The sequence below is a fragment of the Histoplasma capsulatum genome, genomic scaffold (genome assembly GCF_000149585.1).
Source record: "Histoplasma capsulatum NAm1 scaffold_3 genomic scaffold, whole genome shotgun sequence".
NCBI lineage: Eukaryota > Fungi > Ascomycota > Eurotiomycetes > Onygenales > Ajellomycetaceae > Histoplasma > Histoplasma mississippiense.
The window spans coordinates 2635502-2663083 of NW_001813980.1; the positions used below are offsets into that span (position 1 = coordinate 2635502).

Consider the following 27582-nt stretch of genomic DNA (forward strand, 5'->3'; position numbering starts at 1 on the left):
CATCGAGCTAGGAGCCAAGCCGTATGTAGCCCCGTGCATCATGTGTGCAGGTTTGTTGAGCTGGCACCGTACGGAGTCCGGACATAAAGGACGTTGCACGTCGTGTATAAACCTGGGCCAAATAGTTCCAATGCATAAAAGGACTTTGGGCATTCATACCGCTCCAAGTACTGGATAGGATTGTCAGGTTCTGTTCTGTTTGGTTTGGGTTTGAGGGACAAGGCACCTTGGTTAACCAGTCATCAGTGTGCTCTGGATAAAATCCATACCAGGTAATCTGTCTGCTCTCGCTTGTCTCCTTGTTGAACGTTCTCCTGCAACGGCAGGATTTTTATGCTCGGTTATGAGCGGCTTGGAGAGTGGGATGGAGAGTTTGCCATGTGCACAGCCTGGCCAGCGGGTTAGTTATTTGAATATGTGGGGGTTGTTTGAGCCCTATCAGCATCAACTAGTTTACTAGTGACTTCAACTCGCTGTGGGATGCAGACAACAGTACGGAGTATTCGCGCCGACGACCCCCTGGACAATCATTTGAAGCGGGAGGAAGTGAGGAGATGTTGCACCAATTCCTTTTGTGCAAGCAGCCAAGTTTCCTGTCGAGGGAATGCGCTTTACTTGCTAAAAGCCCTCCGGTTGTGGCTAAAAGGAATTGTTTAGTGAGGAAAGACTCCGAAAGAGGGAGGATAAACGTTGTTGGTGATTTGAGTGAATACCGTCACCCGTCACCCAGGCTTACAGAGTTTTTGGAGAACTGAAGGTGGCATGACGAATAGGCCTTTGACAAGGGAAGCACCTCGCTTCTTGATTTTAAAAGTGGCAGCTTGTGCGATGGGAAATGTGGATATATGGATATATTAGCACTGTTTGCTGAGAATGCTTTCGTTTTGCAAGTCATAATTTAGGTCTACTCATTTGCTGTATATCTAACTACATTACACTTATCTAGATTGAGACAATTGGCACATCACTCTCCCCTGTCGCTCACCATCCACCCGATCGAACAATCAAATGTACAGTACATGTGGTTCCTGAACAACATTCTCGCCGCAATGAGATCCTTCGCTAATATTCCCCCAGGGGTAGAGTACGCTTCTACAGCGTTTCCGAAACACGTGCTGGAAAAGGTTTCTATAACCACAATTAGCCGTTTGTCCCCAGATACAATTGAGGGTCCATACCGTATACCATCTATATAATCAAGCCCTGGAAATTCTCGCTTGAATTTCTTAATCGTACGTCTATAACAATTTTACTTTTTTTTTAAACCAATAACTCTGCGCTGTGGGTCTGAAAAGCCTGTCCGCCCACAATCACCCAAGGAAAAAAAAAATCGTTTTCATCAGTGTCATTTCCATTTCGTCAAACACATCGCTGTAAAAAAAAAAAAGTAAATGCTATTCCTCCTATATACCCTGGGGTAGAAGGCGGATAAATAAATCCTGGTGGTTTGTCGTAGTTCATGATGTCGTTATGCTGGTCAAAGGTGATGCTAGCCAACGGCGGAGAGGCCGTAGTAGAGTTCCTGCACCGCAAGTAAAGCGAGTTCCGATAGATATTGAATATCCAGTCGCCGCTGATGGCATGGACGCAACGTTCAGATTGGGTTTAGCGTCAATTGGGGCTTTACCGGTATGAAAATATACCGGTTTCCAGATTCCCAATGACGGCCTTTTTTAACTTCTTCAGTTTCTCTCAATATTCCTGATTTTTCCCAGGGTTGCGGTTTTAGTATTTGGTATGGATTTCCTGGTGGGGGTGGAGCAGTGGGTCTTCGGAATCATGGCTTCTTGAGGGACCCACGCGGCAAGATCACGCTAATAACTATGCTATCTTCTTAATTTCTTAAAACTTCGCCCTTATAAGGTGAATTTACGCATGTGTAGCGGACTTGAGGGTGATGATGCTACTGCTGATGGCGTCGATATTGGGCTCGAGGACGAAGGGGAAGAGGGCGACTGAGATGTTCTGTGCACAGGTGTGGCGTCTTCATTTTCAGATGAAACCACGATGGCGGGTGGGCGGCGAATATCAGGTATGGGCCGGTTAGAATTCGTGGGAGACGTGGGTGATCCTGACGGGTTACTTCGTGGAGAGCCGTGATGAGTCTGTATTGGTACTTCCAGAGTCGCCCGCCGGTGGTTTCCATTAACGCCGCCGCTGGATGCTCGAGGGCGATTGTGAATCTCGGGCGGAGCACGGTCACCCGGTATCGTATTAGCGTGCGATGTTCGCGAAATGATGGTTGGTGAAGGCGAACGCGATCCTGGTCTCGAAAACCTAGACGAAGCCTCCAAATCGAGCCCATAGATGCTACTCGTGAAGCTACCTGCTCTTGAGGCCCGCCCTCGAAGAGAGGGAGAGACATTCCCATATGTGTCTCGATATGTGTTGTATTGATTTCTGATGTTAGGCAGGGCGCGGTTCCGGCGTAATTCTCCAGGAATCTCAGGGAAGTCCAGAGCCTTCCCGCTCTTAAATTCGGAGTCGTTAAGCCTCTCGTGGGCCGCGTCACTGAGATAGATGACAAACTTAGTTAACGCAGTCGCTACTTTACGTCTGTTGCCAGAATCCCTTGCCGACGATTGTCTCGGTTGGCCATCGTGTTCAACGATAGAGCGAGTGTTGGAAGCGCTTCGCTGCATCTCGACGCCGCGTGCTGGAGAGCGCAAAGACTCTACAGATGCGATCGTATTGATTTTGCGCATTGAGCAGTTGTCTTGATTTGAAGAGGCTTTGGGTTGCTCCTCCTCTTCAGCGGCATGGAGGTCAGCAGCAAGAACAAGATACAACGATCCTAGCACGGCCAGCCCAGCACCAACGATAGGGCCCCATTGGCCTAGTAAAATCTTGTTAGCAATCCACGGGGGAAAAGGGGGGAGAAGGGGAGGGGCCAGCCATTGGGGACAAAAGGATACCACCTACCAATACTGGCTACAGGCTCGGTTTGATAAAGGACTTGGGAGCTGAAAAAATTCATCTCGCCTAAAATGAGGATCCCCATCACTGCTGCAGCAAACACAGGGATTTCTACAGCGCTCAGAAACATCCTGACTAGAGAATTTACCTTATTCATTTTCTTAATGGTGGCGCCATTTGTGCCTTCAATTGGCTCGTCAACTTTTTCCTCCTGTTTTCCAATACCAAAACGGTTCATCCGGTTGATTTCGAGGATCTTGTTCCACATAGATATTAACGAAAGAATGGCCGGCACGCAGCACGCGGCAGCCATGAGCGTTGCGGTGCCAAATGTGATCTTATCTGGGGCGGGGATGACGTAGATGTTGCTGGCTGCACCGTTTCGCATAGGGGAGAACGGGCCTTTGTCTTCAGAGCAAGTCATGCCGCAACTTGTGTTGTACTTGAATTTGCGAGCATCAGACGAGATAGGGTTGCCAGCGTCGTCGAACGGGCAAGCCGTTGGTTGGATTCGGAAAAACTCGACAGTCAAGCTCAACAGCCCTTTTGGGGTAAAAGGTTAGGCAAGAGTGATAAGCTGGGTAATCCGAAGACAAGGGGTATATACATATATATATATATATATATATATATAACCAAAGATCATCAACTTACCGGCAAGAATGAGGGTGGTCCATAAGAAAATGATATTCCGGCCGGGGTCATAGAAGTATGTTCTGGATACCCTAACCGCTACGGGCCCGGTCAAAATGCCAATGGAGCATAGCTGGAAGGCACCATAGATATCCATATCAACAGCACCTTTGACAGTTGAACAATTAGCTTTGGAAACCACACAAAGCTGCCGCAATCTCAAGAACCAACCATGCAGATTGAGTGCCGCAAGAACGACGCCGTGCAAAGCAGCAACGGCCGGAAAAAGTAGCACTGCCGCCAGGCAGGCATTTCTGAGCCACTCAGTCTTTCGCGCAAAGACACAAGCGGCTATTAGAACATAGTATCTGTATGGTTTCAACAAGGCGGATTGGCGGTCAGCCGTTATTCAACGGGCTCACGGCACGCGTTTGCTCTGGCTTCGCCGTGTGGGGAACATTTCGAACTTACAGAACCCTTGTGCCGGGCCCATACTGGCCAGAAACCGGCCATGCGCATATCACCTGTAAAGCGTTTTTCGTCGTCCCGTTTACAGTTGCATTGTGGACTGCGGCTTCAGCGTGGAGGGCATTTGGCAGCAAGGCAGACCTGAGCGCAGGCATGGCTCACGGATTGTAGGGAGAGGCACAACCACGTATCGCGTGAGGAAGATTATTATTTCATGTTAATGGGGAAGCAAAGAGGATAACAGCTTGTTCACATCCTCTATCATCATATAGCTATTCCGAAGAAAAGAACACGATAGATTTTAGCATGGAAAAGAGAACGTCCCTCGAGCAAGACACAGGGATCGCTGTTGTTTAAAAACCGAACAGGTTGCAGCCGAGGCGAGATGTGATGTGATGCTTGCTTCGCAAACCGTCAGAGTGGAGCCGCCTACTACAGCCTGAAGTTTTCTCCGCATAAAGAGTCTCCACCACTGATCATCTGCTCTGGCGCCATCCTGGGCCCAGCTCCAAGCAGGGCTTGCTGGCGCGATTCGAGCATCCGGCCGAATCACAGCCCGCAATGCGCTGGGGAATTGCATCCCTGCAGACAAGTGACACAATACGGAGTACGAGGCCAGATGAGGCTCAGCAGCCACTTTCTACGGTCTCACTAGCTACGGTTCGCAAATTTCTTTGCAATTCCTGCTGCGACGGGCTTCGGGCTTGGAAGGTCTTCCACAGATTAATCCGCTGTTCAGCCACAGGGCCTGCGAGCAACGCTGCTGGATCCTTCATTTGGTGAAAAATCCCGCTGTCGAGTTTGCGACCGTTATTTGTTCCTCCCAGAGCCGGCGATTAACTTACACTTATCCACAACGGAGGGTGCTAGGCGGGAAGTTTAACTTACTTCTAACGCTCAGTCCAGGATAGTCGGTTGGGTTGGCCCACTTACCACGATTCCTGTGCGCCTTTGGACAGAATCTTGGAAGAGGCTGAGGACGCTTACGATTTAGTACGCCTGTTGAGCGGGGGACTGAAAAAGTGCCTTAAACCAGCAGCACAATCGGTTCAGAGGCGACTGACTGACTGGAAACCTTCAAAACCTTCGCTGCGGTGTGCGAGGGGAAGTCCCGCTTTTCCTAATTCATGGCTGAAGCCGCAAGAAGCAGAAAAACATAACTAGCCGCTTCTGCTACTCGCCAACCCAACTGCAAGCCACTTTTGTATCTTTTTTTATTTTTCTGTTGGCCGTGGGGGAATCAAGCAAAGCTCCTCTGCTTTAACTCAACCGCCAGGCCAATTTTGGCGAGTTATTACCTTGGCTGAGCTTCGAAGGAGACAATCGTCAAAATGGCAGAGAAATCAGACGAGGATGTCCTGAACACGGGCGATATTAGGAATTGGCGGTCAATTGTGACCCTCCTTGTCTTCATTGTCACAAGTAAGATTGCCTCCACAATCCATGTTTTTGTCTGCGCAATTATCCAGCTAACTCTTCAGCGATGGCCCAGATATCGTCGTTCTGGCCCCCTTTCACCTTCCGATATACGTCCCCCGGCGCCTTGTGGAGAGCATCGTCGATGCTCTCAGTGCGCTGCGAATAATACCCGGCAGGAAACCGCGGTTTCAGCATGATCCCGCTTCTGATGGTGAGGAGCCGGATGATGATAATGATGATGATGATGATGATGATCAGAACGGCAAAGTGAAACGCAAGCCTTTTGTACGATGGAACTTCCCCATGAATTTTGTAACTGCGCCCTTGATAGCGGACCTTTTCCTGCTGGCAATTCTAGCTATAGGCCTCGAGGAAGTGCGTGGCGGGACGCTGGGAGCGAACAACATATCCCCGCTTGATATCATGGCTTTCTTCATTACGCTGGCCTACATTGCTATTTCAATCGACGCGTCTGGGCTTATTAGGTTCCTGGCATTCAAGGTGCTTCAAAAGGGAGGCAAGGTCGGGCACCGGCTTTTTTTCTACCTCTACACGTTCTTCTTCGGTCTGGGAAGCTTCATTGGCAATGACCCCATTGTTCTTTCTGGAACTGCGTTCCTCGCCTACATGACGAGGGTGTCAAGCAATATCATTCATCCCCGAGCCTGGATCCATACGCAGTTCGCTGTGGCCAACATCGCGTCCGCAATTCTCGTCTCCTCCAACCCAACCAACCTAGTCCTCGCGGGTGCCTTCGAGATCAAATTCATTGTCTACACAGCACACATGATCGTTCCAGTGGTTGCCACAGCCATTGTCTTATTTCCATTCTTGTTATACATCATCTTTGCTGATCCGGCCTTGATCCCATATTCCATTGAGATGCACGAGCTGTCAGAGGAAGCAAAAGCCAAGAAGCCCGTGAATCCTAACATTCCTCATGCTCGCGGATTGTCTGAGGAGGATGAAGCCAATGCGAATGATGACCAGGTGAAGCTTCTTTCCCTAGAGGAAATTATGAACCCTTTCCTGGACAAAGGCGGTGCGGCTTTCGGAGCTGTCATCATGACAGCCACTCTTGTTACTCTGCTGGCTCTCAATGCTGCAACTCAGAATAATGGCCATCATCCTATTTTTTGGGTTACTTTGCCTGCCGCATTTGTTATGTTTTGCTGGGATGTCGCATTCGGATGGTACAACCGGCACGAGACTCGTGAGATTGCTCGCAGAGGTCGACAGGAGGTTGAGAATGCTCGAATCGAACATATGCTTAGGGCAGAGGAAGAAATGCGACTTGCGGCTCTAGCGCAGAAAGAGCGGGATTCGATAGATGTGTATGAGGTCCCTCTAGTGCTCACACAGTCGCCAGAGCCTCAGCCCAGCCATGATGGCCGCCGTGATGCTGGTGGCGGGGGCGGAGTCAGTATTTCGAATACTGATGACGATATCACGTTGGAGGTAGATGCTTCCAAGCATGTTCCCATAATCCTTACCTCTGAGAAAGGTGACCAACCAACCCTCGTCTCAACACCTCCCCGTGAACCATCACCATCGTCTGTACGTATACCAAGCGACAATCAACTACAAAACGGCCAAAGGTCAACTACCAGCGCTATCACCATGATGGACGACAAACAGGAAGTTACCAACACACATGCCAGCCAACCATCCACCCAAAAGCAACAGCAAGGAGAAAAATTGAGAGAAGAACATATTTTTTCTAATAGAGTCTCTCAGGACCTGGCATGCCAACAGGACCGTGGACCAGCAACGCTCGTCTCGCTCCTTAAGAACGCCTACCGATGGACACAGGATACATTCCCTACTGTCACAGCTGTAGTGGCCCACCTACCCTTCGCTCTTGTGCCGTTTGCATTCACCATGTTCGTGCTTGTCCAAGCGCTTGTCACCAAAGGTTGGGTGCCCGTGTTTGCTTATGGATGGGACCACTGGGTGAACAAAACAGGCACAGTCGGTGCCATCGGCGGCATGGGCTTTCTATCTGTGATATTGTGTAACGTGAGTTCCCCACGCCCTCCTACCCCATATTTAAATATTGAAAATACTTAGCTAAGCTTGTTCGGACTTGAAGTTTGCCGGCACCAATATCGGCACCACAATTCTCCTCTCCCGCGTCATCCAAGCTTGGCAAAAAATCCACGAGGTAAACCAAACCCCAATATCTGACCGTACATTCTGGGCGACCGTGTACAGCATGGCAATTGGTGTCAACTATGGCGCGTTCAGCACTGCATTTAGTGCTTCCCTCGCTGGCTTGCTCTGGAGAGACATCCTCGCCCGGAAGCACATCAGAGTTCGGAGCCTCGACTTTGCACGAGTTAATCTTCCCATCATTGCCATCTCCATGGCTGTTGGCCTTTCTGTCCTTATTGGAGAGGTTTATATTGTCAGAGACAACACTCCCTACAAGCCTGCGGTATGATCCGACTCGATCTACGGTGTTTTGTTTGATTTTGGTATTGGTTTCCACTACGTTTTGCATTTAATATGCGGAACACCCATAGATTTTTTTTTTCAATCTCTATTTGTCGTTTTCCTTTACACACAAGATACGCACTATGCGAAATGTGAGGATTAGAACGAGGGTCTCACTCACTTGAGGCTCACCGGAAACTACGGACACCATTTTGGGTGGGGCGGTCCTTGGAAATCGATAGATCCATCCTCGCGAATGAAGAAGCAACACCTATTCCTCCCCTACACAAGGGAAGGTGGTACTTGATTAGGGGAGATGTTCGGGGGAGAGGGTGTGGAGAAAGGTTTTGGCCTGATGGCATACCATCCTAGGCAGTACTCTGTTCTGACAAGATATATATGGCCACGACACACGCAACTCAGCAACGAAAGCGCCTGTTTTACGACGTGAAAATTCAAATATGCTCATTCTTTTCTTTCTTCCTTCCTTTCTTTTTTTATTCACTAGACTAAGTCACGACGATACGGCTGTTTTGTATATACACAAATAATTATAAACTGTCAATACTCAATAAGCAGCAGTCCTTTTTTGTGCGTATTTATTTATTTTCTTTTCTTATCCAGCCACAGATGAAGTTGTGGAAGTGTATATCTTGTATATCTATCTATTTAGGATATACTCAAAACAATGATCAGTAAGTAACTCAACAAGGCTGAAATAAATATCATTTCATCGGTAGCCCGGAATATTCGCTCCAGATCATGCAAATCAAATTCCAATACTGTTAGAGAAGGGATATCCAGTTACGTCAAAAGAACATCGCCATCGCCATCTTCGTTAACAGCGACATTGACACTGACAATAATATCATCATCACTACTATCCCCATCGCCATCACCAATATCATCACGAACACCAACACCGACAGGAGCGAAGCCAATATCAGCATCCACATCAACACCGCCTCTGGCCCGTATAACCGCCAAAGCAGCCTCTGCAGCCTTGGCCTCAACCTCCATAAGACTAACTCCGTCATTTGCTTCAACAACACACTCATCCCCTACAAACACCTTACACGTCCAATAACCCAGCGTACCAATCCCCCCTTCTTCATCAACAACATGTTCCGCCTCGTAGCGTACCTTCCTTGTACCTACCTCCTGTCCGAGGCGCTGCTTGGGGTGCATAAGGTCCATGTCCTCGTCAACTAGCATGCGTCGCAGGAACTTCATTAGTCCGATCCGCTCCAGGAATGCAGTGCATGCGTCCAGCGAGCCATGTGAGTCAATGAATATAGCGCCAAGAACAGACTCTATGAGGTCGGAGAAGAACTTTTGCGGATGAAACCGTGAAAGGAGAGTCCAGGGATACGTGTGGGACTTCTCCAGGGCTTCTGAAATGTCGGCCTGCAGTGTTTGGTATTGGTTTGCGGTTTGTTGCTGGGCGGCGGTGAGTTCCCATGACGTGCCGTGGCGCATGTATTGCCAGAGGGAGACTTTGCGGGTGGTCAGTTTTGTCGACGTGTTTTCCTTTGAGCACTCGGCGATCTCGCCGCGCACCCGCTCGGTAGACATACCGATGCAGAGAAATGCGAGGAAATCTGCATTGGCGAGTGCTGTGCGCATCAGATGCATGTCGAAATGTGGGAGGGCTCGAGGGGCATTGAACAGGTGGTGGACAATTATATGATCCAGGATCGCATCGCCAACAAATTCCAGCCGCTGGTATGACGATGTTTTCGAGCCAGGGTTGGATGGGTGGGTGAAGGCTTGAACCAGGAAAACTTTTTTGTTGAAGACATATCCCACTAGACTTTCAACCTCCTGAAACCAAGATGTGAGGGTATTCTCGTACGCTTCTGGAACAGAGCTGTAGAGGGCGTTAACCCGATCTTCAAGAGGCATCCACTGAATTTCAGGAAGGAAAATCTCGAGACACTTTTCGGCTTTTCTTTGACCCCCATCTAAAGTGGCAGCCGCAAGCAGAGCTTCAACTACGTCTGCGAGGGTTTTTGTGGACATTTCTCGTTGAGCGACGCCCTGCTCTTCACTTTCGAGATGGTCCTTGTTATAGGGTGGCCGCCATTTTGCTCCTGTGAAAACATCCAGCAGGATGAACTTATCTAACCCTGCTTCAATGGCTGCGTATGAGAGCCTCTTATTGGATACCACAGTGTCCTTGGCTCTTGACAGAAGGCCCTCGTGCCAGATAAGATTCGTCGCTGTCAACTGGAGGGTTGTTTGGAACTTGAGTATGCTGTCACCCAAAAATTCAATACGTTGATAGTTGGTTGCTTCTCTCGCTACAGATGCGCTTATCGCAGTGATGACAAGGCTCAGATCTGTAAAAGCAATCGGCCGGAGGATAGTTTTGTTCAATTCCTCTGCGATAAGATAGATTTCCACGTTATGGATGATTGACGGAGCGAGGAGGGCAAACATGGAGTACTCAAGGGGTAGTTTATCAATAGAGCAGTCGCTGGCCGGATAACACTTTTTGGTTGTGTGGTGGAGATGTAAGCCGCCACTGTGAGCTACAGGATGCAAAAAATCAGTACGCTTGGGCCATGCTGTGCCCTCAACGTGAAGAATTTCCGGCTCCCCCGCTTCAGAACTGCTGTCAATGTCTTCTAATTGCGTGTTTTCATAAACCCTCTTCATCCATCTATATCGCTCAACCGTCCATGGCCGCGTTTTCTTGTCGAGCCTCCTGACAAGTCCCAAATTCTTAATGTCCTGGTGGTCATAACCGGATGCATCGCTGGCTGGAATTTTTCCTTGCACAGACAACCACCATTCCATGAGAGCTTCGCCGGTTAATTCCATGTCGGGAAGAAATAAACAAGAGAAATCCAAACATTCCGGAAGCATCCTATGAGCAAACACCGAGGCTAAGATGGTATAAGTCGTGTCAGCAGCATACTTGACATGACTTGGCTTGAAGTTCGACGGCAGTGGTTTCAAACACACTTTGAAAGTACTCTTCTCGTTCCAATAAATCTTAAATGTAATCTGACAGGGGAGGGGCATTGGTAGCACCATGCGCATTTTAGGAAATAAGAGAGATCCAGGTGATATTTCGACCAGACTCTGATAGAAAGTTTTCGTCGTTTCCCAGTTATTTGCAATCATACGCCACGGATTGAAACGTCCGGCTACCTTTACAAGATTGAGCGACTTCTCAGAGTATTCCAGCGCTGGATGCTCCATAGCCATGCAATGTACTGGTAGCAAATGGTCATTGACGAGACCCTCCTGATAAAGTTTAAGATATGCCTGGAATGCAGCATCGCGCTGGGCGAGCTTCTCTGTTCTCCACCATTTAGAGCCCTTTATTACTCGAAATTTGGGATCGAGTACGTTGGGCAGTAAGACTTTAGCAGTGACCATCCCACCTAGTTCGTTTTCACGGAACATGAAAACAGGCCGAGTGTCTGTGAATTCACATTGAAGAGTGGCACAAAAATGTTCCAAATGGGGTCGAGCATTCTCAAACGTTAAGAGAGCACTACTGCACTTTAGCATCGGAGGGAAAAGAAGGGTAGAAACTGGATAAGAGTAGTGTCAAGACCACATACCCTGTGGATTCAATCCGGCGATCTTCATCACTTTCCTCTTCGACGTTCTCTTTCGCCCAAACATCCTCGAGCCTGCGCATATCTTCCTCGTACATACTCTTCATGACATCTTCCATTTTGGTCCATTTCTTTCCTTGGGAATTATCGTCACCATTCAGAAACATGACGAATTTAGAGCGTTCTTTCCGGGCTCGGCCCCTTCTCTGAATAAAAGACCTGAGATTGCTGATGGTATCGAAACAGACCACAAGATGGCAGGCTGACACATCAATGCCTTCCTCAAGAACAGACGTTGCGATAAGCAGGTTTTTCTTCCCGGAACGTAAGTCATCTATTGAGCCTTTTTGAGTCTTCAAGTCGTGAAGTTCGATTATCGTTGATGTTCGACCCGCGTAGCCAGAATCACCCAAAAAAGCACCAGATACAAACTTATGCTTCAACCGGGGATGTCTAGAAATGAGATGTGCAAGCATTGTAACAGTTGACCTTTGTTGGGCAAATACAATCCCAGTAAAATCTGATGTATACTCCCTCTCCAAAAGGTCTATAAGGAGATTGGCCTTCCCAGAGACTCGATCGGGCTCGCTATCCCAATACTGTTTACCAGGCTGTATTGGCAATTGCGATAGAGTTTCAAAGACAAAGTTCGCTTCTTTTCTTTCTAGTGTATCAAGAATGTCCGTTGGCTGCCTGGCTCGTTTGGTCTCAAGTCTTTTTAAGACTTCGGAAATGAATGCGTCTGCAGCCCATTGTCCCAAATCCTCATGAATACTAACGGCTTGTCTTAGAAGCTTAGACATCTGAGCCATACAAAATGTTTTACGCTTCTCCAGGGCATTCAACAAATTTTTTTGGCTTCTTTGGTCCTTTTGTTGTCTAAGGTTTTTGATCCAGGGGTCTTGTTCCATATCGACAGCTTGGAGGATTTCATATAAGCTTCGTAAAATGTCTGAACCTAGTGAATAATCTTCCTGGAAATTCACAGTACAGAGTTCTGGACGATGAACATATCGCATCAACTCTTCCCGATGGATTCTCGGCGTCTCGCAACGTGCGTTCAGATTGTCCTCAATTGCGCTAATCCAGTTAGCGGATGTACAGTACATATAACATCCATGGGAGGGGAACATGCCTTAAATTTTTAGGATCTATCTTAGTGAGGGGACTGGCAGTCAGCCCCAAGATATGAGGAAGATCATTCATTGTACCTGTTCTTTGCAGCTGCTCATGATAAAATCGCCGCATTAGGCTGTTAGGTGCCTCACCTCTGGCACAATGATGCGCTGGAACTGGGATTAGCTAACAACGAATACAGATTGGTCAGGGGCACTCCCGATGTTCGAGTACATACCCTCATCGAAGACAAGTAAAGCGATTTGAGGCATGGTTACGAACCCATGTGTCATGGCATCAAGAAGCACTTGAGGGGTCGAAACAACAATTCTGATATTTAAGAGTATATCATCCCAGATTTTTTTGGTCGACCAGTAATTCACATTGTCCGAACCTAAAAGGAGTCTTGTTTCATATGCAGAGAGCTGCTGGGATATATTTTTATGCTGCTGTTCGGCAAGAGCAACAGTGGGGGTCAAAAACCAGACGAACTATTTATCGTTATAATTTTTATAATTTGAATGTTTTAGCTTTAGTTTTTATGTTTTGCAGGGATTCAGGGACAAGCAGAAAGGTCATCAATAAAAGACCGAAGTGCCACTAACCTTGTGTGCAGCGCATGTTTCAAGTTCATGTCTGATTCGAAGAATTGCCCTATATGTCCACAGGGTGGTCAGATATGAAAGGGAATGGAGCGCATACGTATGTGCTCTTCCTGCTGGAGCTTATATAGAGCAGCAAAAGATGGGAGCATAATATAATAGTATGGTAGAGGCTTGTTATATGTGCTCGTAGTACTAGTAAGTTTAAAACCTAACATGGCTACAGCAGAGAAAACAAATGCGCTTACACCTGAGTCTTGCCGCTTCCCGTGTCCATCTGCAAATCCGTATAATTAGAATTATTACATTCTGTGCAAATTTGGGTAGTATTGGGAAACAAGTGAATCTGCGAATCCACTCACGGCAATAATGATATTCTCGCGTAGACTCGCCTCCAGCATTTCCAGCTGGTAGGCTCGAGGTTTGAAAACCGAAGTGGAATTTAAACCATTTTCAATCACCCCAGTGTTCAATTTCGAATCCGCAAGGACATGATTGGATTCTGTCAAGGTTTTGCGTCGCTTATGGCCATTTCGGCTATCCGCACGAGGGGCTGGCATTCGGGGATGGATGATGGCGTTTGAGGGAGCGAAAGTGCGGAATATTTTTGGAAGTTTGGCGGGGTTAATTCCTGATCTGATGGAACATATTCTGTCATATAAATAATTCCTAGTTGAGAAAAACGATTGGAGGCCTCAAAAAATAAATACCTTCAAGATCCCGGCCGGGAAAGTTTTTCCGGCCGGAAAAACTTTCACATGATTCACAAAACTATCTCCCATGTGTTATTTTTTCTTTTCATATACCTAAGGCCTTTGCACTTAAGCAACCCTAATCCCTAATCCTAGCCTTTGTGGATGAATGGATGTGTTTTCAATGGAGAATACCTCTCTGAACCAAATTCAACAGAATCGTGACGTAGATTTGATTTTGCCATTCGGTCACCTCAGCAGTCAACTGGAACTGCGAGCCGTTGATGCCTGTGACATTGACATTTATGATTTGCCTTTGGAAGAGCTGGCAGAATAAAAGTAACACTACGAAGCTACAAATAAAATAACAAAGGGAATCAAAAGAGACTGATTATTGTGCGCTAAACATGAAGTCTATCATAGGTTTGTCAAGTAATCCTCAATCTCCTCCTTGGTCAGTTTCCGGAACCGTGGGCCTCTGGCGCCCTCAACGCCCTCATATCCCAATAGATGGTTGGCCGGGGGTCCAACGATACCTGTATAATTTATTAGTTGCACCCTACAAGAAAGGCGTAGCAGTCGATAAGGGGGTTGGGTACGACATACCAATTTCAACGGTTTCACCATTCATTTCACCCTCGATGGTCTCCTTTAGCGTGAGAAGTGCAATATGGATAGCATCTTCCAGCTCAAGGCCATCTGTGTATCTCTTTTCGAGGAAGGTCTTCGCGCTGGTCGCACTCTTCCCAATTGCGGTGGCCTTCCATGGGAAATAGCTGCCGCTAGGATCGACCTGGTACAAGCTAGGACCACCTTTGAGAATTCCGCCCGTTTTTCCAGATACTTTCTTCTTGTCCGTATCTGACTCGCTCTCTGCAATTGTAGGTTCGACCCCGTCATCCCAGCCCGCAATTAGCAAACTGACGCCATATGGCCTGACACCCCCGGACTGCGTAGCCTCTTGGACGACTCGGGCAACATCCTGGACCAATATTCTAGTTGGCGGGTACTCATTGTAAATGCGTTTGTAGCCAGTGTGGGAGGTTTTCCGGGCCTTATCGACAAGGACACGGTAATCGGGACCCATTCCAGAGTAGACCATGCCGATATCTGGGGTGATTAGGGAGACTTTTGACAGAGAAGGAGGGTCTATCAGGGGCGAAGACGATTTTTTCTCTGTGGCAAGGACGACTCCATTTGTAGCTGCCAAAGGAAAATTTATTGAAAGCAGTCAGTAAAGCGTTGGCATGCTTAGATACAGTGCGGAGCTCAAGGCGGCTTGAGTGTTGTTACCTTTGATACCCAACGCAGTAACGCCTTGGTTAACGGCATTTAAAGCATATTCTACAGGAAATTAGTCGACATAAAACTAGTATATACCATGACATATCTGCATACCGATCTGAACCAGCTTCCCACTACGGTCTTTGTTAGTAACTCGAGCTCGCAAAACAGCACATGTGTGGGCAATAGGAACATACCTGGGAGAAAATGTAGTCAAAGAGAATGAATAACGATCGGCCATGGTGAGAAGAAGTACACAAGCAACGGGCTCGGAAGAGGGAGAAACGCAAAACCACACGACGTCAAATGGGACAGCAATTTGATTGCAGAAAGTGGCTGAGCACAAGTTGAATGCTCCTGCGCTTCCCGTAGGCTCACCGGCTGGTTGACGCGGCAGGCTCTAGCCGCGTGTAGCGGTTATAACAGCCAATTGTAAGTAGTAACGCCTAATATACCTGTTGTGGCTTAGCGGAGGTTTTTACTCTCCACCACCACATCTTCATTCCTTGCATACCTGTCCACATCAACATCATCAACAACAAGTTGTCTGCTCCGCTGCTAGCGCAGGATGTTTACCCCACTGCAACGTTGGCCAACTAAGCAGCCAGAGCTACAAGCTGGTTGAGCATTTGTACTGCCGTTTATCTCGTTAATTTGTTCCTGTTGTATCTCTACATCTATCTTTAATACCCAATCGGCAAAGCCCTTTGTTTTTTCTCCTTACAAGCCCAGGATGTCGCTTCGCTCTGCTCAAAGAACTGAGCCACAGTGGCAGTGGCCAGAGTTTGCAACGGAACCTACAGCTGGAGCTACAGATAGCTCACAACGGCGATCGAAAGTGACTGATAATACCCGAACCCAACCACGTGCACAGGAACCAAGTGAGGAAGACCCTTCTTCGTCCGCATCTTCCGGCTCATCCAGATACTATCATTCCAGAACATGCCGTATTTGCCTGGAAGTTGTTCACCCCACCTTCCAGCCGGTCTCGGAGGATCTTCCGGATTTCCTCCAGTCCATTCCTCGAGTTACTTATGAGTCGTCAGACCCCGAGCTAGGGCGTCTCATTAAGCCTTGCAAATGCAAAGGATCATCGAGATATGTGCATGAAGGCTGTTTGAATGCATGGCGACATGCGGACGCTGCATTTTCGGAGAGGAACTATTGGCAGTGTCCCACGTGTGGCTTTCAGTATCGACTTGAGAGGATGAGATGGGGTCGTTGGATCACGAGCACCGCAACTCAGCTTGCTCTCACAGGCGTTATACTTTTGCTTGCGATGTTCCTACTTGGTTTTGTTGCTGACCCGATAATCAACCTGTATATTGATCCGTTTAACACCATACTTTCACGTTTATATGATCCCGATGCTGCAGAGAAGATTATCCATCTCGACGAAGGTGCTCCGGAAAGGACAACATGGCCTGAACATTTCTTCAAAGGCCTTGCGTCTCTAGGCGTTTTGTCATTTGTAAAAGTCATATTTGCGCTCTCTCCATGGCAGTGGTGGAATTTACGCAATTCAAACCTTGTTGGCGGTGGGCGGAGGCCTGCCGCAACTGGCAGGGATCGAGCCGCCCAAGTCGGCTGGGTCGTTCTTTTGATAGGAGTGATGACATTCCTTTGGGTAGGTTTCCTCCACTCGTTCTTCCTCTTGGTAGTTACTGATCGGGACCTACAGACTGTATACAAAGGCATACGGGCATGGAGCCGTAAAATGCTTGAGAAAGCTGGCGATCGCGTTTTGGATGTCCCATTAGAAGACGATGATGAACCCGAGGACACCTTGCATGCAGATTCACGGGAAGTGCCAACTTCCAAGAAGGATGATTGATTTTCAGATATCTGTTTTGTGTTCTATACCCCTCCTGTTGCAAAATTGCATAGCCTCGCGAGTTGATAATTAGAAAGAACGCTTCACCTCAAGCCCTCCTTGGTCTTCACCCAACTTCCTCCGTCTGAAATTTCTATCTACACAAATTTATACATACCACGCACTACTTAAGTTGTCACGATCTTACCGATGATGTGCCAATTAGTCAATGTGCGAAGATCAATGAAGCCTTCGTTAACTGCCTTCATTTCCAAATTATGGACGAGATGCATTTCCTAAGCCTGGGAACGCTAAACGTTTTGTTTATTGTTTCATTGCTTTACCATCTTATATCCATGGATTTGTCGGTGGGGAGGTTTGATCGTAGTCTCAATCGGTATGGTGCGCTCTGGGGACTGTGCAATTAATTCACTTCAGTTTTTACCCGCATAGTTCCGCGTCGTGGTTCCTGTATATTCATTATTCCCTTTTACTTGGGGTTTTGTTTTACTTAGATGGGGATTTTCCGAGTGTTCGTATAGGATTGGACTACGGTACAGATCAGCATTGATTTTGCTCCTACCATTTTTCACCGTCGATGGCTATTATTATTATTGTACGATACACTGCATTTTGGAGGTTAATTAATCAATGTGTTCATTGACTACGTTTGTGTTTATTATGCCTATGCATTTCTCCTTTCATCGGACACTGCGTCGTTCCTCGTCTCCCTTTCTATATTTCCCAAACAAACAACACCACTACTAGACTGACAACAGTTGATTTACCCACGATACTCCGCCCCACAATCCCCCATATCGCTAAACATATCCCCACGCCGACTCTGACACAACACCTCCTCTAGCATCTTCGTATCCTCCGCGTCCAACCGCCACCCATACACTGCCAGGTTATCCTCCGTATGCTCGCTGACGCCCATACGCACCCCCACGATCACGGCCCCCACGTAACTGAAATCTAGCACCCACCGTATCGCGACGGCGGAAACGCTTACATCGTGTTTGCGCCCGATTGCTGAGAGGGTGCGGAGGAGGGTCTGGAAGAGGGGCCATGAACCCCAGATGTTTATCATTTCGAGATATTATGCTAGGTGTTGGTTTTAGGTTTTTATTTATGGGCTTGGAGAGAGAGAGGGGGGTGGGGGGGGGGAAGTGGGGAGGAGGAAATGAATTGGGCTGAATTATGAGGGCGCATTGTTATGTTAAGTGCGCAGCTATGTGTGTATGTTATATATACGTACCTTTCGCAGGCTGGGGGTCATGCCTGTGCTGAATGGATCTGGCTCGTCTTTTGCGATCCATTTTTCGGAGAGGAAACCGCCGCACTACATATCAGGGAAGAGTTAGTGGTTCAGAGCATATGGCATATTAACGAGTCCAGCGATGATGGGGAGACCGCCCTTACCAATGTCCCATAGGTTAGGAGTTTGATGTGATGTCTTTCGCATGCCTTTGCCATAGCGTATGTTGGTCGGGCATCAATGAGTGAAAACTGAAGGAGATTTATGAATTTTGCGTTCACAGTTAACATCGGTGATCGTATAATGTTAAGGTACCGGGTCTCCATTCATCCAAGAGTAGAAATTCTTGATATAGTGTTACCTGCACTTGATTTGTCGCGACCTTCACACCAACACTGATAACCTCTTCCATTCGCTTCGTGTCAAAATTACACAGACCCAGTGCAGCAACGCGCTCATCGTCTTGGAGAAGCTGGAGAGCACGGACATATTGCGAGTTACTATACTGTTGGATGGACAACAAATTAGAATGGCAGACTTCATTTGCTGATAACAGAAACAAATTGTATATGAGATTTGTAGAAGTATGGCGCCGTCTCTTTTCGAAGACAAAAATTGTAGGAATGATATAAATAATGCACAGGTACGTTTACATGTACTGTACAGTTCATGTACAAATGACAGAGATATGGAGGTAGAAAACACACATCTTGCCAATGAAACTGGAGCAAATCGATTTTGTCCGACTGTATATTTGCCAGGCGCTGCGAGACGGCATTGCGCATTCCATCTTCTGTCACCCTGATAGGTTCAAAAACGCAGTACTTTGTTGCACAGAAGGTGGATTTTGGTCCTGAATAAGAAGATCGGAATTGCGCCTGTAGAGGGTTCGATTAGCCTTCTTTCGTTCCTTTATTTTCAAACATTCACAAAAGAAAGGTACACGTAGATTATTCTCTCGACTCACAAAGATAATTTCGGCATCACCGTAGTGATCAGCCATATCTGCTCGTCGAGCCAGTTAGGATAATTTCTCAAGGAATCTCTTGACATGAATGCTGCTAGCGCCCCTCTGAAGCACAGCACAATGACTCAAATCTGTTACCGTTCATGATTGGTATACAATCATCACATATAATGGTCCATGGGCTATAGAAAAATCCGTACAGATGAATAGCACAAGTGTAGGCCGCTCTACTCACCATATGCAGTAAACCCGGAGTCGACATGTTTCTGGAATTGGCTCAACATCTTCGATTTACTGGCGAAGCCCCATGCTGGACTTGATAGCTGCCACAGCCCGATCATCAACCTTGGAACTACGAATGACTCCAGCTGGAAGTATTCAATCGCACGGGCATTTCCCTCAAGGGGCCACATTTTCACAGCCGAAACATCGATTTCAGAGCCAATTGTGGCCATGGTGAAAAAAGGAAAAAAGAAGCGATATAAAATTTAGAACATCCTTAAAGCTGACGTTACAGATCGCATGATATTATCGTTTATAGATAGTACGGATAGTTTTAAATATTTATTAACCAGGGATCCGAGCGGCGTATATGAAGCATAAGTCGTCAGCTAACGAGATTGGGGCGAGCCGGATACAGTAATTCCACCCGCTGGGTCGGCACTGACTTTCGAGGGCAATTAAAGGGGGATACAAACAGGTGGCTTCGGAGACCGAGATAAAGTCGGGGTTCTAGGGTCCCAGGGTGGATAAAAGTGGGCCAATGCAGGGCTATTCGGGCTACATGATGGAAATGCCGTTTTGACTGCGGACAAGTAAATAGTTTCGCCTGTCTGCTTTGAGGGGCGAGTAGTTCCTGAAGCGGTGGAGGTCGCTGAGGTTTTGATAGTTTCGTAGAAGATTTATTTCGGATTAATATAGTAACTTCTATCATAAATGGGGAACCGTGTTAGAAGGATGATCGATGTTGCAAATTCAATGTAGCCAGCTGAGAGAGAAAGAATGGAATGGTACTCCGTATATGGTCTAACGCATTTGATGTTGATTGCATATACGTCATTTCTACATGATTCCCCCATCATAAAAGTGCGAAAATGGCCGAACGTGATATGTACTGTGCATGTAGAGGATAAATGATGAAGACGAGAAAATGGATATCAGAAGGCAGGTTTGGATATCTGGAGCATTCCAACAAGGACACAACAAGAAAACTGGTCAATATATTTCCCCGTCCTCTTTATTCTCATTCCCACATCTGCGAGAGAATACTCTCCAGCATCACCGAGCCTCTTCCAAACCCGAATTCCCCTCCCATTCCCTCACTCTGTTCTCTGCAATTCTCAAGGTCTGTCCGAAGCCTCAACAACACCTGACGCTGAGCAGTAGGCATCCCTCCCTTTGCCCAATCGTGGAGTATCGCCAGCTTCTGCACCGCTGTAAGTGCCTGGACTAAGTCCCCATCTACAGCAGCTAGCGCGAGCACCAGACTTTCACCTTCCAGTACCGTATCATCAAGTTCAAGTCCGCAAGATTGCCGGACTATCTCTGCCAGGAGCTGTAGACTTTCGAATGGTAGGCCTGAGCCGAGCAGAGTGCATATACGATTTCGTAGTTTCGCCAATTCTGGCGTCGGGATCGAAAATGACGACGATGACTTGTCGACCACCGAAAATAATGCGGGAGTGGACGTTCTCTGTGTTCTCTGGAGATCATGTCGCAGGTATTTCTGCACGTGATGCTGCAGCTTGTGCGTGAAGTGGCCGTTCTCATCTGCTGCGAGCATTGAGCGAAGGATTACTCTCAGTGCATCTGGACTGAGGTTTGTGATGAGCGTATCTGTCATGAGGTTGACGTGAGAAACCCTCGCCGCCGTTCCATTTATTCTGTTGACGTCCATGCGAGCTTGGGATGCAGCTCTGGTTAGAGGCAGAAAGCAATATGTTTTATACTCGACGCAGGCAAAGCTGGGAGTAGGTTTTGAATAGTTATTATTTTGTGATTTATTGTTGCCAATGCCAATGACATTATCCGCTAAGTTCATTAACTAGTTAGTGCTGGTTTATCCTTATAAAGGAACTCTGCGTCGATCCAATAAAGTCAACAGAAACAGCCGAATCTGCGGACGAGGGTCAGGGATTTCTACCGGCAACGCTATCGGGATTCTTCTTACGGCCTCCACGACGAGGCGCGCATTCTTTTTCCAGTTACGGAATAAATTAGACTCGCGCTAAAGTGCTGACGATTGTCACCGATGCACCTCGTGCAGGCTGTAGGGCGGTGGGGGAGAAAATTCCGGCGTCCAAGGAAAGCTTCGAACAAGGTTAATAATAAGAGAAGAGTTATTAGTGGTTTTGGAACAGCATCCTGGCGTCTTGCCGCCACAACGTCAAGACGTTGGTTGGTTGGATTGTTTGTGGAACGGCTTCGGTTCTATGGATTCGAGGGCGAGATGAATCGAATCCAGGCAACCTTGTGGTGTCGCTAACTTACAAATTCAAAAGTTTTACCCACGAGATTTCCAGTATACTGTTCATTTCAATTCAACATGTGCGAACGATCAACTCTGGCACAAGTCGAATGCGGCTTGTGGTGGCGGAAACAAAGTATAGAGATTGACTACCGGTACGCTGATACATTCCTTTTGCATCATCTGAGCTACATGAAGGTTTAAACCTCCGCATTTTTTCCACGCGAATGAACTAAAGCGACCCTGCAGAGGATGGCCCATGGATACCCAGGCACCGAGGTTTCTTTAAAAGGCCGTGGCCTCCTACGGTGTTCCAGGGCTGGCGCCAGACCTTGCCCGTTCTGGCCTGGGCTTCCTCGGCTTCAAACTTACAATAGTTCAGCGGGAATTTTGTTACCTCGACATAATGATCTAAAGTTAGATCGGCAGTCCCTTGAGCATGGAGCCCGGAGCGAGTAGCAGCTGGTTATCCAGTTCTTCTTCTGGCCTGTTTCGCCTGAAGTCCCGCTAACCACGGACAGCTGGATCTAACAATTATTTGGCCCTACGCCACCTACATTCTCCAAGCTCTGCCCTGGAACCACGACGGCGGCGACAACGACATTGTACCGTAGAGGAGAAATGAATGAATTCGCCCTTTGTTTCTAATAAGTTCGAATTGTCATTGTGTCTGTTATTTTGCCTATTATGCCGCCTGGTGCAGCAAACTCGTCCATGGTGGCGTGCACACCATGCCGTGTTGTCAAGATGAAATGTACTCGCGAGTTAAACTCGACCATATGCTCCCGTTGCAAGCGCAAGTCTTTGACTTGTTATTTTGAAGCACACCGACGTGGCCGCAAACCCGGCACAAGGTGAGTGATGGTTTTCGCGGCAAACCTTGGGGCTTTCTACTGTTTTCGACCACTGCTCCTTTCTATATCAAACGCGAAATGAGATTTGTTGGAACTCAAGGGTGGGGGTTTACGACCAGAGACTACCCGATTTGAAATATCATCTTATCACCATTGATATATTCCCTTTGCTAATTATTTGGTTGTTGCTGCAGGTTGCGTCCAAAACCGGAACGAATTCAGGAGAGAGGCTATCTTGGATCAACATACCGCGCACCGTCAACCCCATCAACGGATAGAGATGTGCCAGCGAGTGTAGAACGCAAGGAGTGTTCAGAGCCTTCTCTGGCATCTGATAGTCTTGCGCCGTATGGCTGGCTCCCGAAATCCGCTACGGCTGGAAAATTTTCCATCGCAAACGTACTCAATGCAGAAGACGAATCTCCCACACATCATGCTTCGGAATACAGAGCCCGAAGCTTTGCAACAGATGAAAACTACGTCAATGATATGAACGATCCTATAAACCTCGATATTGTCGATCTTCCTACGTCCCGCATTTTGTTTGAAAAGTAAGCATCTTTCTCTTTTTCTCAATTATAACACTGGTGTTGAGAGCATTGTTTGGTGTGGCATCATAAAACATGACTGACTATATATATCCCATGGTATAGCTTTTTCAATTACATGAACCCTTTCATCTGCCAATTTGATCCAAGACTACACACACTTAAATACATACGAACACGGTCATCTTTTCTGTTTTCCGCCGTCCTTGCTGCGGCAGCAAAGATTTTCAAGCCATCCTTATACTCCAAACTTCATGAACATGTAGAACACATCCTCAAAGATGTCCTAAGCTCCGGAAAAATCTCGACAGAAATTGTGCAGGGAATCTGTCTTTTGACCTATTGGAAAGAACCAAGTGATTCACGGGCATGGCTCCTAGTGGGTTACGCTATACGGGCGGCTATAGAAATGGGTTGGCACAAGTTTAAACCACCGCCTCTACATCACACTGAAGGCTCAACGCGAGAACCAATGGAATCAGAGATTGAAGTCCGCGAGCTGCGAAGTAAAGAACGAAGTTGGCTTATGCTATTTGTGTATGACAGAAGGTACGTATATTTTTCGTTTTTATTATAATTCTTATCTTATTTCACCTGGTGATATCTCGTCGATAATTTATCCAATGTCTAATCCTTCAACTCAGTGTGAGCCTACAACTGGGAAAGCCATGGATGATTCAAATTGATTCCCTGATTCGAAGCGCAGAAACTTGGCACCAACATGTCTACGCGGTGCCTGGTTGTGATCAAATCATGTCTGCGTTCGTACAGCTCCGCATCCTTGGGTCTGAGATTGTAGAGCTCTTCTGGATCGATCCAGTTGCCACGACTGCACAATCGATTATCAAGAATGAAGTTATCTTGAAGCTCTTCAACGGCGAGTTGGATAGATGGGAGGCTAAATGGTACAAGATTGTCGAAGAAGGTATGTTTTCCAGACTATACTTTCTTTTGACCACTGGCTCTTTCATGGCATTACTTCTCTCCTTTTAATCGCATAGAGATCCTGCCATTAGTATTAGCAAGTGGAGGGATATCTGTAATATGGTTCTAACAGCATTCATTTTTTTGTTTTCAATATTCTAGTCAGCACCAATGTTGCCCATCGCTTTATCATCCGGTTTTACGGAACGCATCTTCGACTCCTCTTGAACTCCTTTAGACTTCAGCTCTCAATCCTGAGTGGGAATATTTCCAAACAAGCACTCTGGGTTTGCTATACCAGTTCCTTGGACATGCTTCGCTTAGTTGTTGACAGACTTGGGGTAACATCCCACTCGCCTTACTGTCAAGACTCTGTTCATGTAATGGTCGCATATGCTGCTGTGGTTATGATCAAGGTATGCTATCTCCATTATTCTAGTGTTTGGTTTCCATCATTCCCCGTTTTATTTGCGTACCCTCTAGGATAGCTTTTCATCATCACGACTCTTCCTATCACTGATAAGCAAATAGATCTTGCTCTCTTTACCGGGAGAACTCCCTGTCGAATCCGAAAGCCTGATCCTCGAACTCATCAGCGAAACTGGCAAAACCTTCAGCACACGAGGCCAAGCTACAAACACTAGCTCCTACCACCAAAGTAGATTCCTCGCAAACGTAGTTGCTCAGTACCGGAAGTCGAAAGAGGAACCATCATTCCCATCAAACAAATGGCTGAAACAGCAACACCAACTTCTAGAGCAAAGAGGGAACCTAGGATATCGTCTTCGTCAGTTACCTCCTCCCCAACACCAGGGAGGAAATACGGCATCTCAACTATCGACTTCCCCGCCCCAAACAATTCCGCCCCTATCCCCCCCAACAGTCTCCGGAAATGTGCAGGGATATCAGCAAACCTCGCTTCCCCCTCCACAACATCGAGAGCAGCAGCAGCAACTGCATCAGAACCACTTCGACCAACCCAATACCAATCAAGCCCAAATAACCTTACAGCCGGACCCACACCAATTCCCTCAAGTTCAAGCAAACACACAGCTATCACAGCGAGCATGCCCGCCACTGGACCTCAATCCATGTCCAGTTCTTAAAGCTCGGAATAACAACATTTTTACAACCTCTACACAGAATAACATCGAGACCTTTATGGCGATGGAAGGCCAGAGTACTGCTACACCATTATTTACTGATAACCTCGTCTGGGAGGATCTGTTTGCGCACGCTGGGTTCAATATTAGTAGTGGGGCGTTTTTGCCAAAATTGGCCGATGGGACCGGGATGGGCGCTTGAGTTTCTGCCGGGATTGATGGCATGCACATGAGCTATGTATATAGGATTTGGATACACAAAATTTGTATTTCACGACATATGACGATGATGTGGGAAGGTGAGTACTAATGTGCAGTTGCGACTTTTCGTTATATTGTCGATTAGCTCCCAACCCCCAACTTCCATTTTTCGTTAACTCAAAATATTGAAGTTGGCTCACGAATATAGAGTATTTTATCTAACTATTTAGATTTGCGTTGCCACAGCGTAAACAATGTAGTTTAATGTCCTACTAGCCGGCAACCCCTTACCATCCTCGATGCTGCTATCTGCATCAATCCAAAATCAGTCTCATTCCCAGTACCACGCGTCATCCCATCATTCGTCCCAAACACATAACCCTTCCTCCGAAGCTCGCCCGCCCCAAAATGCGCACAAATATCCTCCATGTAAATGCGTGGTGTTCCCACCTCCTGTCCCCAGGGTCATCAACATCCCAAAATAAGCCCCCCCTCCCCGGTCCTCCTCCGCGCCGTCCCCTCCGCGCCGTCCCCTTGCTCATGCCGATGTTCATACTCTCTCCGAAGCGTGCACGGATCACAATACATTCCAGACTTCGCCATCTGCCCCTGCGCCTCCCAATACGGCAAATCCGTCGCACCCATCCCCACCCCACCGGGCCGTGCCATTTCATAAGACTTGACCATCCAAGTGCGGAATGATGATGTTACCGCGCTGCGTCCTCCATCATCACCGCCTCCCGCAACGCTCGCAAGAACAGCATGTTTTCTTGTGATCCAAAAACGGACCAGTCCGCTCCTGCGCGAACAGGGAAACGCATGTAGAGTCGGCAGCTGCATTAGCAGCAACATCGGAGTCTCCAATTCTCCGGGCGTGAGGGTAGCAACGTGACCCATAAGACAGCTGACGCGGGTTAGTTGAAGTGGATACATGTCCGAAGGCACTAGCTGCAGCACCGGGTTTGGTGGGGAGGAACACGGCGGTGCGGCGGTGCGGCGGTGCGGCAGTTCGGGCGTCGGAATTTGGTGTAGAGCCGACGAAAAGCGGTACGGAAAAGCGAATTCAGCTTGAATTCGGCTTGATGACTTTTATCTGAAATGCAGGTGTAAATTGCCTTTTACCACAACTAACATTTCAATTTCAAATAACTACTAGAGGCAGCCTGGGGCTGGGCGAACACAGCTCTAAATTCAAGGGATAAATGGATTTTTAGTTCTGCATTAATTTAACTGGTGGAGGGGGACTGGCTGGGGGTGGATATCCTCTCAGGTCTCAGAGAGCTTAAGAGCACTGCAAAAAATAAATAAAAAAAATGAAGTGCCGGGGCTTGTATAGATGAGAGAATTTACAGTGAGTGAGCAAACAGTTGGCTAGCTAGCCAGCAACCTCCATTGAAATAGAGATCTGGAGAAGATAGAGCAGAGAAACAGCAAACTATCTACTGAACTCAATGGAAATAAAGATTGCTAGTTAGCTCGCGAGCTTGCTCACTCACTGTATATTCCCTAATCTATACAGGCTTCAAAGCTTTTCTCTGTCTATTTTCGCAGTGCTCTTATGCAACTGCATCTCTATAATAGATCTGAGCAGGTACCCTTCACTTAAGAAAATGTGGAAGTAAAGATGCATTTATCCCTTGAAATTCAGGTATGTGTTTGACTTCCAAAAAGCGCTAGGGGAATCTAGGAAGACAGCGTGATATTCACAAAGTACTAAAGATAACCAATCTTCATCAATCTAATCAATATTCAATAAAGATTGGCTGTGTATTTATGATGTGATATCATGTGGAATTAGGTGAGAATGGTATACTTCCCTATAAATCCATTAAGGTCGATTCAGTCTTCCGCAGGGGGAGCGGGATGAGAGCTGGACGGGATAGAAGTTAGTTAGGGAGGTAATGTGGGGGCGACACGGTCAAAATTAAAAATTATTTAGCTGCCTACATCAGACAGGCTAGTAACATGGATAAGGTACATGTATAAATAAAACGAGCAGCAACCGATAGCAGTAAATAACAATAGCTGCACACATATATAAGCTGTATACCATTGAATCACAGTTTGCGAGATCAGTGGGCCCGATTTTAAATGGACAAGTGCATGGCGGATATATATTATTCCCGCCCTTCCCTTTTCCCCTTTTCCCCCGATAAAACAAAATGATCGACCTTTCCTTTTCCACCCTTCGACGAACTCATGCATACATAAAACATAAATAAACACGTGAAAAGAGGAAAGATAAACCACATAACGCCGCCCATTTCTAACAAACAAAAACTAGAAGCAATAGGTAGCATTGG

General features: G+C 47.1%; 7 protein-coding genes across 7 annotated transcripts; 3 read left to right on the forward strand and 4 right to left on the reverse strand.

The window, feature by feature from the left end:
- Positions 1-153: 153 nt before the first annotated feature.
- HCAG_03936 (conserved hypothetical protein) lies at positions 154-4172 on the reverse strand (the record flags this gene model as incomplete). The annotated part of the gene is made up of 11 exons (XM_001541788.1): positions 154-170; positions 270-389; positions 737-820; positions 1015-1115; positions 1412-1573; positions 1874-1955; positions 2084-2836; positions 2923-3459; positions 3571-3717; positions 3781-3917; positions 4021-4172. The coding sequence occupies 11 exons, from the start codon at positions 4170-4172 to the stop codon at positions 154-156; spliced, it is 2292 nt and encodes a 763-aa protein (XP_001541838.1).
- A 1176-nt stretch (positions 4173-5348) lies between these two features.
- On the forward strand, positions 5349-7879 carry HCAG_03937 (conserved hypothetical protein; the record flags this gene model as incomplete). Its single annotated transcript, XM_001541789.1, has 4 exons — positions 5349-5439; positions 5510-6993; positions 7192-7455; positions 7529-7879. 4 exons carry the CDS (start codon positions 5349-5351, stop codon positions 7877-7879), a joined length of 2190 nt encoding a protein of 729 aa, XP_001541839.1.
- A 797-nt stretch (positions 7880-8676) lies between these two features.
- On the reverse strand, positions 8677-13725 carry HCAG_03938 (predicted protein; the record flags this gene model as incomplete). The annotated part of the gene is made up of 7 exons (XM_001541790.1): positions 8677-10744; positions 10796-11380; positions 11451-12582; positions 12802-13054; positions 13169-13217; positions 13414-13442; positions 13528-13725. The coding sequence occupies 7 exons, from the start codon at positions 13723-13725 to the stop codon at positions 8677-8679; spliced, it is 4314 nt and encodes a 1437-aa protein (XP_001541840.1).
- Positions 13726-14274: 549 nt separating this feature from the next.
- HCAG_03939 (proteasome component Pre8) lies at positions 14275-15382 on the reverse strand (the record flags this gene model as incomplete). Its single annotated transcript, XM_001541791.1, has 5 exons — positions 14275-14393; positions 14464-15060; positions 15151-15201; positions 15256-15275; positions 15339-15382. The coding sequence occupies 5 exons, from the start codon at positions 15380-15382 to the stop codon at positions 14275-14277; spliced, it is 831 nt and encodes a 276-aa protein (XP_001541841.1).
- A 492-nt stretch (positions 15383-15874) lies between these two features.
- HCAG_03940 (conserved hypothetical protein) lies at positions 15875-16975 on the forward strand (the record flags this gene model as incomplete). Its single annotated transcript, XM_001541792.1, has 2 exons — positions 15875-16768; positions 16823-16975. The coding sequence occupies 2 exons, from the start codon at positions 15875-15877 to the stop codon at positions 16973-16975; spliced, it is 1047 nt and encodes a 348-aa protein (XP_001541842.1).
- Positions 16976-17388: 413 nt separating this feature from the next.
- On the reverse strand, positions 17389-19637 carry HCAG_03941 (predicted protein; the record flags this gene model as incomplete). The annotated part of the gene is made up of 8 exons (XM_001541793.1): positions 17389-17503; positions 17743-18011; positions 18216-18299; positions 18380-18466; positions 18577-18720; positions 18923-19093; positions 19183-19220; positions 19418-19637. The coding sequence occupies 8 exons, from the start codon at positions 19635-19637 to the stop codon at positions 17389-17391; spliced, it is 1128 nt and encodes a 375-aa protein (XP_001541843.1).
- A 2699-nt stretch (positions 19638-22336) lies between these two features.
- Positions 22337-25280, forward strand: HCAG_03942 (predicted protein; the record flags this gene model as incomplete). Its single annotated transcript, XM_001541794.1, has 6 exons — positions 22337-22503; positions 22698-23054; positions 23157-23600; positions 23696-23976; positions 24138-24391; positions 24507-25280. 6 exons carry the CDS (start codon positions 22337-22339, stop codon positions 25278-25280), a joined length of 2277 nt encoding a protein of 758 aa, XP_001541844.1.
- Between the last annotated feature and the right edge of the window lie 2302 nt (positions 25281-27582).